The sequence below is a fragment of the Entelurus aequoreus genome, linkage group LG05 (genome assembly GCF_033978785.1).
Source record: "Entelurus aequoreus isolate RoL-2023_Sb linkage group LG05, RoL_Eaeq_v1.1, whole genome shotgun sequence".
Classification (NCBI taxonomy): Eukaryota; Metazoa; Chordata; class Actinopteri; order Syngnathiformes; family Syngnathidae; genus Entelurus; species Entelurus aequoreus.
The window spans coordinates 36,421,888-36,437,279 of record NC_084735.1 but is presented as its reverse complement, the minus strand read 5'-3'; the positions used below and the strand labels follow the sequence as shown (position 1 = coordinate 36,437,279).

The 15,392-nt window shown below is 36.2% G+C and overlaps 1 protein-coding gene across 3 annotated transcripts in view; it reads left to right on the top strand.

Moving 5' to 3' along the window:
* The window catches only part of LOC133650595 (androgen receptor-like), an 82,935-nt gene extending 78,188 nt beyond the window's left edge, over positions 1-4,747 (top strand). The window contains exons 8-9 of one of the 3 annotated variants that reach the window (XM_062048010.1): positions 191-317; positions 939-4,747. In XM_062048010.1, coding sequence (XP_061903994.1) covers positions 191-317; positions 939-988 — 177 coding nt within the window. In that variant the 3' untranslated portion in view covers positions 989-4,747. The other 2 variants (XM_062048011.1, XM_062048012.1) reach the window with 2 other exon arrangements.
* Positions 4,748-15,392: the final 10,645 nt, after the last annotated feature.

The following is a 15,392-nucleotide window of genomic DNA, read 5'->3' as shown; positions in this document are numbered from 1 at the left end:
CTGAGATAGGCTCCAGCACCCCCCGTGACCCCGAAAGGGACAAGCGGTAGAAAATGGATGGATGGATGGATGGATGGAGATACTTACCAAATCACCCTGTTAATATGAAACAAAGTCATACTGAAATGAAGTAATGCTGCTATGGTATGACAATGAAATGACAGCATGTCATTTTTCTATTGTGTTTCAGACTGTAAAGAAGCTGCACCAGTTTACATTTGACCTGTTTCTCCACGCTCAGTCATGCCACTGCAAGGTCACCTTCCCAGAGATGATGGGAGAGATTATCTCAGTGCATGTACCAAAGATGCTGGCAGGTTTGACCAAACCCATCTTGTTTCATGAGTAAAACGACTCGTTTCCTTTTGTCTTAGTTTTTCTTAATTCTACCAATGAGGCTTTGTACTGTTTATTACATAATTTATTTCATAGCCTTGTTCTCAAGCCATTTATCTCCTCCCTCTACTTTTAAGCCATAGTGACATTGTTTTGTTACAACGGCTCATGTTTTCTGTTTTGTGTTCAGCTCGAGCAGAAATGCTTGTGTGAAAAAAGACACACACAAACACTCTGTAAATCATTATTACACCTGCAGGGTGAACAACACGTTTTGACATCATTAAACAGACACTTCAAGTACTTCTGCCCAATCTAAAGAGAAACAATAGGATACTCTTTTTTTATTTTATTTACACTAATGGAAACAATATCTATTTTTGTTAGTACTTGTATTCCTCTCAGTATATTACAGTGCAAATCAACACCACTGCAAACTACAAGGACAAAAACGCTGATATAAACTGAGCATTATGAGAATATTAATGGAGTCCTTATAATTCTCATTAGATTGTGAAGGTGTACCTACTGTACTGTAATGTAGTGTCTGGTAAAAATAAACCTAGTGTTAAGTGTTAAATCTTCATTCTTTTTTTTTTAAGACGGCCAAAAATGCAAGTCAGATGCCACCAGCTGGCTCCTATCAATGTAAAGGAGCAGCAACTCCACTCTGAGCTCCTCTCGGAAGACCGAGCGCCTCCCTGTATTTATCACCCTTTATGGGTGAGTCCAACCACCCTGCGGAGGGAACTAATTTTGGCCTCTTGTATCCATCATCTTGCTCTTGCAGTCACCAGCCAACACTTGTGACCAAAGGTGAGGGTAGGAACATCACTTTAATTGAAAAATGTACCTTGTGGCTCAGCTCTCAACCACAATGGTTTAGTAGAGCGACCGTGTTATACTGCAGACGCTTGCCAATCTACCAGTTGATCTCAAGCTCAGCTTCCACTCACTCATGACAAGATCCCAAATATACTTGAACTTCTCCATTTGAGGAAAGACCTGACACTCAATCCATCCTTTTTCCTACAAGAACCTTGTCCTCTCATTTGTAGAAGTCTTTTCCCATATGCTTAATACTGAGCTCTGAACCCCTTCAGTAAATGCTAAAGGTCATAGACTAATGGGGCCATCGAGACCACATCATCCACAAATAGCCGCGACCAGACCCTAAGGCCCTTAATTCAGACACTCTCAACCGGCTGTACGGAGACCAAATACTACGTACACAAATCCTGTATTTCCGTTGTGCCCCCGGTGTGCCAATCCAGTACTACTGTTCCCAGCTTCCGTGTAATGTTGAAGGGATGTGTCAACAAAGCCAGTTCCACAACATCTAAAGCATTAGGAATTCAGGGTGACTCTCATCCAACCGTGGGGGTTTTGTTACTGAGGTTTTTTCTTACTACCTCAAATACCTCAGGCCCGGCGATGGGTATGTCCACGTTTGTGTCCTCAGCTTCTGAAGGATTCCTTGCTCTGCTCAGTTACATCCCCGGTTGAGGTTAGAAGACCTCTGTTCCCAATGTTAGTGTGGACCAGACACTCTTTCCCCTTTCTAAGTCGTCGAACAGTGGATTATTGACTCTTGCTTTTGTACATCTGTGATAATGAAAATGCTGTTACATTTGAATTCCAAATGACTGTTTTTGATACACAGTAGCATTTGTAAAGGCAACTCTTACATTGAATGTCATTCTGCATTAAGTATCAAGCTCCATTCCAATTTGAGTTGACATAAAAAGACAGAAGAATAAGTTGTACCCACTACTTTCTGGAAGGCACCAAACTTATTTGAGAGAATGTGATTCTCAGTGCCATATATCTTATTAGACGAGGGTAGAAACGTTCCAACAGGACAACAAATAGATACGACAGCCAAATCAGAACTGGAAGCATGTTCGATGGCAGGATGATGAATGAGAAGAGGCCTGAGTTGGTTGGTGGTGCCAAGGAAAACTGTGCTGTGCCTTCAAGATAACAAATTAGAAAGGTGGAATTTAGCCAACAGTGGAACCTCCGAATTTGAAAACCCTTTTAAGTTGTACAGTTTGAATTAAAACTAAAATGCTTTGAAAAAGGAAACATTAAAGTAAAAACAAACACAATGAACAACGGACACAATATAATTGCATGACATCTTCATTGAAGACTCAAAAGATTTACCCCCACACTAGTGTAGTTCGCATTTAATATGTTTTTTGTAATGTCACCACAGCAGAATACAAGTGATGGCAAAGAGGAAAATGTGATGTAATCATAGAACAGGAAAAGGAAAAGTTGTACACACGCCTGTCATTCTGGACACTACAATATGACTGATAAAATACAGGTGGTCCTCGGGTTACGAACAAGTTCCGTTCTTAGTCAAGTTTTAGTGAAAGTAAGAACGTATATTTAGAAGGACTTATAAAATACCGTAATAAACAGATGAAAAACAAGAATTACATGAAACGGTAATAGAATTTAATTTCTTTTACATATACTGTAAGGTAAATATATACACTTCCTGTGGTTGTCTTTCACATTGAAAAGGGTGTTGCAAGGGAGGCAGAGACAAGAAGTGTCAAGATAAAGAGACCACTGTTCTGCCTAGTTCAGAGTAGAAGACCTTTCACATGTTCAAAGATACCATCTTCATCCTTGATGATTGTTTCGGCATTTGTTGGGTTTGCATCCTGCATGCAACCAATGTTAGCATTTTACGATGTCTGATTTTATTTCACTTATCACTTCCTATCACGCGCTGCCACCAGAAGAGTCTGCCTCCTATTTGGGAGTCATGATGAAGGTTTAAGTTAAAAAGATCACTAATTCTGTGGAGTCTAGCTTGCCATGCATCAAAGACCAAACCTCTGTTAATAGACAGCGACACGTGGGGACGCATGCGCAACCAATGCTCGGTTTGTCTCCTTGTCTCACTAGCAGGACTAACGGCTAGCCATCTTGCTAAACAGTCTGAAGACACTTTTATGTCGAGTGCCAAGACTTTTTGCCGGCCCGAAGAGAGGGGGCATACTTGCCAACCCTCCCGTTTTTAGCGGGAGACTCCCGGTATTCAGCGCCTCTCCCGATAACCTCCCAGCAGAAATTTTCTCCCGACAAACTCCCGGTATTCAGCCGGAGCTGGAGGCCACGCCCCCTGCAGCTCAATGCGGACCTGAGTGGGGACAGCCTGTTCTCACGTCCGCTTTCCCACAATATAAACAGCTTGCCTGCCCAATGACGTCATAACATCTACGGCTTTTAGAGAGTAGAGTGCACAACTGCGCACACAACAAGGAGATGAAGCAGAAGAACGAGGAAGTTACAGACATGGCGACGCCGTCTACGAGCAAGATGAAGAAATACGCTTGCAAGTTCCAAAACGAATGGAAACAAGAATTTCAGCAGCTCCACTTTGAACAAAAAAACCATCAAAAGTGTAAGGAATTACATAAACTGTAAATAAATTGCAGAACTGCCAAAAGATAAAGGAAATCAAAATATACCATTTATTATCAGATTTTTCGTTAACGGACAATAACACAGTCAAACAGGCTGGTATTTACCATTACTCACAACTCACCAGAGACCTTAAAAACCACCCCCAGTTGCTCTTCTCCACTAATGGGTACACATTATAACAAAACTTTTAAAACACCATCTGACGCTCTTTGCGAGGACTTTGCAGACCACTTCGGAACCAAGATCAGGGAGGTCAGATCTAAAATTAAAAGCTCACAGTGTTGGTTCTGCTAATCTAAGTGCATGATACATGATAGAGTAGACCAGTTCTTCTCCCCAGTGGTGAGCGCGTTGCGATAATAGGGGGGCGCCATGTGATATCGAGAAAGATGCTTTTTTTGCCGTACCAGAATATAATGAAGCGTATGTAGCACTTGGCTTCACTGTAACCACGGTGGGAGACGATGAAAGACCGATGTGTTGTTTCCTTCAATATTATTCAGAGGTATAGTTATAACAATTTTATAGACAATTTATACAATATTTATATTCACTGTGAAGAGTGGGGGGGATGCGAAATATTTTCTTTTTCCTTTGGAGGGGCGCAACAGAAAATATTTGAGAAACACTGCCAATGTATTAAATTGACTTAGACACGTGGTCGACATCTCTGGTACTGTAATAACTGTTTAAAAAAAAATTAAAATAAATATTACAGCCACCTACCTTTTCCCTTCTATTAGTTCACTGTGCGGCATTATGTCTTTCTGTTGTGTGGTCATGTGACCAAACAGGACCAATCACCACCTTATATAACCTGTACGAGTCTACCGTACGAGCAGGGCATGAGCGTGCAAAAGTTGCTGAAAAGGAAGAAGGCAATAAGCCTAAACTCAGCCACGTAGTTTAGGGGGCCAAAAGTAATCAATTTTCAAATTAATCATGATCACGACAATTCTTAATTGACTGAAAAAAATCCTAAATATATCATATATAATATATATATATATATGTATATATGTGTATATATATAATATATATATATATATATATATGTATATATGTGTATGTATATATATATATATATATATATATATATATATATATATATATATATATATATATATATATATATATATATATACAGTGTGTATATATATATATATATATATATATATATATAATGTGTATATATATGTATATACAGTATATATATATGTATATATATATATATGTACACGGAGGAAATACTTGTTGGAATTTGGCCCGTTGTTAGCATAAAATTGGCAATAAAAGCTAAAAAGAGCGTCAGACTTTGTTTTCTTCTGGACGCTACAATACCTTACATGACTTTATTTTGTAAGGTGTGGCGGCTGATATGAAGCCGTACATTAAGGGAAAACTCTAAATGTAGTTAAACAGGATCCGTAGCATAGCGCTTTTATTTTGAAGCCGGAAAAGTGGGTGATTGTTTTGAGAAAGTGTCTTGACATGGTTTAATGTTGGATCGTATGTTACAATAAAAAAAGTCTCCCTTCCACATTCTCCCAACGGTCTTTCATTTCTGTTGAGCATTTATAATCACAGTTACAATGTTTATGTTATCACTGCACCTTAATCGTAATCTGAACATGGAAGTGAAGCACCACCCACCTCTGAACGACACATGCAGCAGGCGTTTGCTGCAGGGATGTCGCCTTTTCTCACGGCGAAAAAGTCCTTTCTTGTTGGGAGAACAACTTGCCATGGCTTTGAACCTGATATTACCATAAGGTAGACTTTCTTTTGTCCATTACTGCTCACTTGTGGTTCATCAGTAGCAAGTGAACTGCAGCAAAGTTCCCCCGCTACGGCACGGCCCGAGGGTCAAAAAGAAAGTGTTAGCAGTAATCACCGCCAAAGAATGAGTGCCATTATGGAAATTTATAGTTAACGCTTTATCGCGTTAACTTTAACAGCCTTAATATATATATATATATATATATATATATATATATATATATATATATATATATATATATATATATATATATGTATATGTATATATATATGTGTATATAAATATGTATATATGTATATGTATGTATATGTATGTATATATATATATATATATATATATATATATATATATATATATATGTGTGAATATATATATATGTGAATATATATATATATATATATATATATATATATATATATATATATATATATATATATATATATATATAAAATATATATATAAAATATATTATATATATAATATACTGTATATATATTATATAAAATACATATATATATATATATAATATATAAAAAAATATACAAAATATTATATGTATATATATCAAATATATCATATATATAAAATATATATAATATACTGTATATATATTATATAAAATACATATATATATATATAATATATATACAAAAATATATAAAATATATGTATATATATCAAATATATCATATATATATAATATGTATATATTATATAAAATACATACATATATATATATATATTATAAAATACATATATATATATATATATATATATATATATATATATACATATACATATATATATATATATATATATATATATATACATATACATATATATATATATATATATATATATATATATATATATATATATATATATATATATATATATATATATATATATATATATATATATATATAATTGGCTGGCTTTCCAAAGATGTGTAGCATGTATACGATGTGTAATAATAATATTAATGGTATCAGAATGTTTGGACTAGTTGTAATCAGAACAATTAGCTCCGGGAGCAAGTGAGGGACAGAGATCTAGTACATGAATGTAAGAATAATATACTTGCAACACGAGGACCACCTGTAATGAAATGTACATAACAAAACCTTGCACATCCATCAAGGAAATGAATCACTCAGTAGTCAGCCATGTTCTGGCTGCTCAGTAAAAGATAGCTAACTCAACCGTTTGTCAACAATATTATGTAAGCATGCTTATCACTATGTTGAACCGTTTTGATGTTGTACTACTATACAAAGTGGTTAACTTTACACGTGTTTAGGATGTTACTTTAAAAGCGCCTGCACAGTTGACATAGCGTTTATGATGGTGACGGTTTTGACCCTTACATGGATTATTTGAGCTTTACTGTAATAAAACAATTTTAAAAAGTAGACCAGCGTCATTGACTGTTCAACTTTGGAGGTTTCATTCTGTTCATGTGTTATAAAATAAAAAAATTACGAAAGTAAGACGATTTTTTTTTTACACTATACAGTTACAAAATAAATTATCTGACTTTGTATATTCACGCTAATTACTTAAAAAAAATAAAAAAGTTTCTCCTTTAAAAGCTTGTTGGTGTCACATGTCGTGTAGTAGCAGCCTTTGGCTTTATTAGTTCCTAGTATAGTGAATTCAGTTGTTGAAGTGTACAGTTCTAGCTGCTAATTTGTGATATCTAGTGCATTGTTTAAACTGTCGCCCGCTTTAGTGAATGTCTTTAACATGTTTTGATATAATAGGTGAAACCGCAAAAAGGGACTATTTGACATACTTTGTACATACCGTTTCCTAATGACACTATGCTATGCGGTTGGCATTTTAATTACCTTGTCTGTAACAACTGTTTTGCTGTCACAAGGGAAAATGTAAAGGACGCACACCGTAAGTGTAGTAACCCGCTATGTCTGTATATCTGGTATGTGCCCAGTCTACTACACATGAAACTGGCTTATTGTATTGTATAAAATAATTACTATTGCTGCTCTGAAATTTGTATGTTGAATCTTGTTTAGAATTGTAGCATTTGTGAACAGTGTATTTTTTAACTGTTTTCAAAAAGTGTAACTAAAGACAAATAAAACTGAAGTTTTATCGTGTAGTTTTTGTGCAAAATGTGGTTATGTAGCCTTAGATAAATGTTCATTTCATTATAAACACACTTTCTTTCATACCAGCACTCGCACTATAGGATGTGTAGAGTATGAATGCAGCAAACTGCAGGGCAGCATGTCAGTGAAAAAAGGTCCAAGCTTTTAGACGACGACGAGCAGCGAGCGAGAACTCTTGTCTGGCACTGGAGGCTGGAATGTGGTGGGAGGAGCACATGGGAAAATATGATGTTGAGTACAAACAAGTTCTCACACACACAACGCTTATTTCCAAAATGTGTATTCAAATGTGGCTAAAAAGGAATGAAGACTTTTTATTTAATTAGTTTGTCGTAGAAGATTCTTTCAAAGCTGCACCAAACCAAACTCAGTTTCTAAATAGAAGACGTTTTGTACGCTCCTGTTTTCCTACGCTCCACTTTTCGTATGATTTGGTTTTGCATGCAGGCTGATATAGAGGCCGTTTGTTTGTACACGTTGTACACGTTGGCGACTCAGTCTGTGTTGTTGTTTTTTGAGTACAACTGCAAAATAAACATCTTATCTTGCATCAATTTTAACTCCTACCTGTCAACAAGTTTCTTTGTGTGGATGAGACTTGTGAAGAAATCATGCTGGTTCCTGTCGCCAACAATGCTGGCTGTCACATGACTGTTAAAAACCCTGTTTACTCAAAGCACACAGTAAGAAAAACAAATAGTTTTGCATGTTGAAGGGGCCGTTTTCAACTTGCTCACAGTTACATTTTTCAAAGCAAACAATATAACACCACCACCATTGGCTAGCTTATGCTACCGTAAGTGGTTTAATAATAATATTAATAATAATACATTTTATTTGTAAAAGCACTTTACATTGAACAAACAATCTCAAAGTGTTACAGTGCATTTAAAAAAACAAAAACAAAACCAGAACAACAAATAGCTGCCCCCAACAAGTAAAATAAATAGTAAAATTAAATAAAAACTAGAACAGCCTAAAAGAACTAGCACACATAAATCTATCAAAAGGCTTTTTTTTTTTAAAAAGAAGGGTTTTAAAACCTTTTTTAAAAGCATCCACAGTCTGTGGTGACCTCAGGTGGTCAGGGAGAGTGTTCCACAGACTGGGAGTGGAACATATTGTACAGTTTTAAACCGTCTATATTTTTCACAATTACTAAGATTGTGTTTCGTACAGCAGGGGAAGGAGACAACACCACGAGGAGGATCAGGTTAACAGGTTTATTGCAATCTTTGATGAGTGTGTGGGAGGTGTATGCTACTCTAAGTGTTTGGTGCAAGACGATGTGTAGAATTAATAATGTAAATGTTACCAGGGTTTGTTGTAAGTGCGTGTTGGATGAATCCTTCGTCAGTCCAGATGGGCGAGGCAAAGAGGTAGCCCGTGGGCAGGCAAGCGGTCGGGGGCTGGAGAGAAGCAACAAGGTCCGTGTCCAAGCAGGGGTCGAGGATCGAGGGAGGCAGTCCAAAATTCAGAGGGAAGTTGAGATACACAACTCGATCACGGGGAACAGGAAGGACACTGCGGGAAGCACAAAGGACATTAGATGCGGGAAACAAGGAAGACAAGGAGAGAGCAAGTACGCGGGAGGGAAGCCAGAGACGGGATGTTAACTGCGAAGAGTTAACTACGTTCTGGCGTAGGCTCCATGGGTCCGCTGGTCTTTATGCTGCTTGTCTTGATTAGTCCCAGGTGCGCAGATTGCCTGCAGCTTCGCCATTGCATGGGCGTGAAGCGCCCAGCGCGAGCAGGTTCATGTCCTGGCGTGCTGCCAACAGAGGTGCTGGCAGCACAAGCTGCCGATGAAAGGCGGGTTCGATAAATTGATCACTCACCCTGTCTCATCAACACATACGCGCAGAGAGCACGTGCACACATACAAAAACAGTCCAAGAGAAGCAACAAACAATTTGCAGTCATGTTGTTGTTATGATAGTATGTTATCTATCCAAATCGCTATTATTAGCTAAGAATGCCCAAAGCTAAAGCGCATGCATTTGTTATGTACGCCACGTCCTAAAATCCGTAAGAGGTTAGAATATACAGTGTACAGGAGGCACATGGCGTATGACCAGTAGTCGCAATAGAGTGTGTGCATGGTCACTAAGACTTCACATGTTGGTGTGAAAATACAAAAAAACGTACTATTTGAGAAATCAGATGAATTTATTGCATGGAAACGTAGTGACTGTCCGTCAAGCATAACTGGTCATTATTTCTTGAACATGTTGTCGACTACAATGCAAGCACAGCAGCAGTAAGTTCAAGACAAAGTCCTGCTGTTCCTTTATTTTCCTCATTTTCTCTTCTTGTGCCTCAAGTTAATGTGGTTAAGGGGGCGGCGTGGCAAAGTTGGGAGAGTGGCCGTGCCAGCAATCTGAGGGTTACTGGTTCAATCCCCACCTTCTACCATCCTAGTCACGTCCGTTGTGTCCTTGAGCAAGACACTTCACCCTTGCTCCTGATGGGCCTGGTTAGCGCCGTGCATGGCAGCTCCCGCCATCAGTGTGTGAATGTGTGTGTGTGAATGGGTGAATGTGGAAAATAGTGTCAAAGCGCTTTGAGTTCCTTAAAAAGGTAGAAAAGCGCTATACAAGTACGACCCATTTACCATTTACCAATGTATTTGCAGAGCAACAGCTTTTTCCAATAACACTGCTTTCTCAGCTTTCTTCAAGTGTGCAGATGACGTACTGGATGTGGATGATCTAGAAGAGTTTCTCCTGCTTGACCTTTTACTTGTCACATTACACACTTTCCTCAGGATCAACATAGTCATGACACTCAGATTTTTCTTCTTTTTTTTCCATTTCATTTTTATCAATTTTTGGTTCATTTTGATAAAAACATCACTTATTCAGTTTTCTTTCAACCATGTTAAATGTGTCATATGTAATACAAGCTACTGCCACTGGTAAAGTTACTAAACATGTCAGACCTTAGTAAATCTAAAAGGCGTCGCTACGATTCTCAACTTATTCATGACTAAGCCAGGAACAAAACGAGGATTTGTATCTGGGACGCCTTTGAAAGATGGAGACGATTGAAGGCAAAGAAGATTTTTCATCTGATGCCAAAATTGCTAATTTCCTCCTTGATAGGTAAGTAAGGCATTTACGTTTTCTTATTACTTGTAATAAATGGAAACGGACATTTCGTATGTAAACTTTACTGTCTATGATCTTGTCTAACAAAGCTAGTATGTTTGTGCAACGAATGTTTAGCATTAGGGGTGTGGGAAAAAATCGATTCGAATTCGAATCGCGATTCTCACGTTGTGCGATTCAGAATCGATTCTCATTTTTGAAAAATCGATTTATTTTTTTATATATTTTTTTTACGGAGCCCCTAAAGGGACATGGGAATTTTTTTTTTTTTAGACATGTATCTCGTGGCCACGAGAAAGTATCTCGTGGCCACGAGAAAGTATCTCGTGGCCACGAGAAACTTTCTCGTGGCCACGAGAAACTTTTTATTAAAAAAAAAAAAAAAAAAAAAAATATTAATTTTTTTTTTTTTTTTTTTTTTTTTTAATAAAAAGTTTCTCGTGGCCACGAGAAACTTTCTCGTGGCCACGAGAAACTTTCTCGTGCGCACGAGAAACTTTCTCGTGGCCACGAGAAACTTTCTCGTGGCCACGAGAAACTTTCTCGTGGCCACGAGAAAGCATTGGATGCGTGCTGATGTGTGTTAAAATGGCAGTTTAGGAGTTAATATGGCTGTATTTCCAGATAGGACTTTCCCCCATGTGTGTTGTGGCAAAATGTGAATGCTTGATTAGTAGGTGTGAGACAAACACTTTATCTTCCTGGTTATTGTAACGCTACGTGTTTGACATTATTTAAGACTTTATCATGCCCGGGAAAGGACAGTTTTCCTCTTCTGTGGCTGTGGGGGGTGGGCGTGGCTTGCGGACCTGCAGCGAAGCGGAGTGTGTCAGTTAGTCCCATGTTGATGTGATCAAACTTCTTTCTTGCTTGGAAGATACACACACAATTGTAACTGTTATTTCTTCCTGCAAATAATAAATATGTACAACGTGTTTGGATGTATTCATTTATGTAAAATTGTCATTAAATGTAATATTGCCTGACAAAAAGTGATACGACGTACGTAATATTTTGATATTTACACATCGCATATTTACACACGCGCATCTGACTAGAATACCCTTATGTGCATTACATATATCAACATCAACTACCTACTGTACTGTTTACTTGTTGAAATACCCTTTTTAGAACAAATATCTACCCACATAATTTATATGTGTATATATAATATATATATATATATGTGTATGTATGTATATGCATATATATATATATATATATATATATATATATATATATATATATATATATATATATATATATATATATATATATATATATATATATATATATACATACAGTATATACACGCACACACACACATATACATGTATACTGTATAGGAAGAAACACACATAAAAATATACAGTATACATATATACACACAAACACTAAATTTGACAAACAAAATAACTACTATTTTTAAGAACAAGTTACAGTAATATAATATATATATATACACTACCGTTCAAAAGTTTGGGGTCACCCAAACAATTTTGTAGAATAGCCTTCATTTCTAAGAACAAGAATAGACTGTCGAGTTTCAGATGAAACTTCTCTTTTTCTGGCCATTTTGAGCGTTTAATTGACCCCACAAATGTGATGCTCCAGAAACTCAATCTGCTCAAAGGAAGGTCAGTTTTGTAGCTTCTGTAACGAGCTAAACTGTTTTCAGATATGTGAACATGATTGCACAAGGGTTTTCTAATCATCAATTAGCCTTCTGAGCCAATGAGCAAACACATTGTACCATTAAAACACTGGAGTGATAGTTGCTGGAAATGGGCCTCTATACACCTATGTAGATATTGCACCAAAAACCAGACATTTGCAGCTAGAATAGTCATTTACCACATTAGCAATGTATATAGAGTGTATTTCTTTAAAGTTAAGACTAGTTGAAAGTTATCTTCATTGAAAAGTACAGTGCTTTTCCTTCAAAAATAAGGACATTTCAATGTGACCCCAAACTTTTAAACGGTAGAGTATATATATACATGCTTATACATAATATGTATATATATATATATATATATATATATATATATATATATATATATATATATATATATATATATATATATATATATATATGTATATATATATATATATATATATATATATATATATATATATATATATATATATATATATATATATATATATATATATATATATATATATATATATATATGCATATACATACATACACATATATATATATATTATATATACACATATATATTATGTGGGTAGATATTTGTTCTAAAAAGGGTATTTCAACAAGTAAACAGTACAGTAGGTAGTTGATGTTGATATATGTAATGCACATAAGGGTATTCTAGTCAGATGCGCGTGTGTAAATATGCGATGTGTAAATATCAAAATATTACGTACGTCGTATCAGGCAATATTACATTTAATGACAATTTTACATAAATGAATACATCCAAACACGTTGTACATATTTATTATTTGCAGGAAGAAATAACAGTTACAATTGTGTGTGTATCTTCCAAGCAAGAAAGAAGTTTGATCACATCAACATCGGACTAACTGACACACTCCGCTTCGCTGCAGGTCCGCAAGCCACGCCCACCCCCCACAGCCACAGAAGAGGAAAACTGTCCTTTCCCGGGCATGATAAAGTCTTAAATAATGTCAAACACGTAGCGTTACAATAACCAGGAAGATAAAGTGTTTGTCTCACACCTATTAATCAAGCATTCACATTTTGCCACAACACACATGGGGGAAAGTCCTATCTGGAAATACAGCCATATTAACTCCTAAACTGCCATTTTAACACACATCAGCACGCATCCAATGCTTTCTCGTGGCCACGAGAAAGTTTCTCGTGGCCACGAGAAAGTTTCTCGTGCGCACGAGAAAGTTTCTCGTGGCCACGAGAAAGTTTCTCGTGGCCACGAGAAACTTTTTATTAAAAAAAAAAAAAAAATAATATTTTTTTTTTTTTTTTTTTTTTTTATAAAAAGTTTCTCGTGGCCACGAGAAAGTTTCTCGTGGCCACGAGATACTTTCTCGTGGCCACGAGATACTTTCTCGTGGCCACGAGATACATGTCTAAAAAAAAAAAAATTCCCATGTCCCTTTAGGGGCTCCGTATTTTTTAATTAATTTTTTTTTTTTTTTTAAATTAATCAATCCAACAAAACAATACACAGCAATACCATAACAATGCAATCCAATTCCAAAACCAAACCCGACCCAGCAACACTCAGAACTGCAATAAACAGAGCAATTGAGAGGAGACACAAACACGACACAGAACAAACCAAAAGTAGTGAAACAAAAATGAATATTATTAACAACAGTATCAATATTAGTTACAATTTCAACATAGCAGTGATTAAAAATCCCTCATTGACATTATCATTAGACATTTAGTTTATGAGATGTGATGCAAGTGTAAGCCACTGTGACACTATTGTTCATTTTTTGTATTGTTTTATTTATGTTTGTAATGATAATATCAATGAGGGATTTTTAATCACTGCTATGTTGAAATTGTTACTAATATTGATACTGTTGATAATATTCATTTTTGTCTCACTACTTTTAGATTGTTCCGTGTCATGTTTGTGTGTCCTCAATTGCTCTCAATTGCTTTGTTTATTGCTATTCTGAATGTTGCTGGGTCAGGTTTTGTTTTGAAATCGTATTGCATTATTAAGGTATTGTTGTGTATTGTTTTCATAAAAAAAATAAATAAAAAAAAATCGTTTTTGAATCGAGAATCGTGTTGAATTGAAAAAAAAAATCGATTCTGAATCGAATCGTGACCACAATCGATTTTGAATCGAATCGTGGGACACCCAAAGATTCCCAGCCCTACTTAGCATGCTAGCCCGGTCAATGACACATCGACATACAGGCTAACGGGAGAATATATGCCCGTTAGCATGTATGTCGATGTGTCATCCAACTGACAGGGCAAAATATATTTTCGACAATATACCCAATATACCATAACCTCTGTGGATATGGGTAGTGTCAGTGCTTATTTTGTTATAATTGCGGTTTCTGGTACTGTATGCATCAGGCACATATGGGGTGGTATTTGCTTGGCAGAATATAATGCATTACATATAATGATTTTCTACTTTGTATTGACATGGTAGTAGGCTATATGATTTATGCGTAACGTGGGTTTGCTCAACATGGAGTTATGCTGAACGAAATGTGGCGATAATTTTACTGTTGTCCTTAGCTTGCAATCAAAGTAGGCCTATGCGATATGTAATATAACAAATATTATTATATAAAACTATTTTGATGGTGGTCTGTGCGGTCAAACTAGACATTTTAGCACGGTAATGCAAACAATCTGTCCCGACGAAAACATTGCTGCGTAACTTTACAAATACATTTGGCTAATCGACATCAGTAAAATGTGGCATAATTACTTAGTAAACCATCTTGCAAGAAGCATAAACAAGAGAAAACTACAGCGCAGGACTTCTCAATTGCCATTTGAAGTTCCTTGGAGTAGGATTCGGATTCGGACTACATCATTTTGACCGTGATTGCAGTACCATTTTTGGCCACGTTGCTACA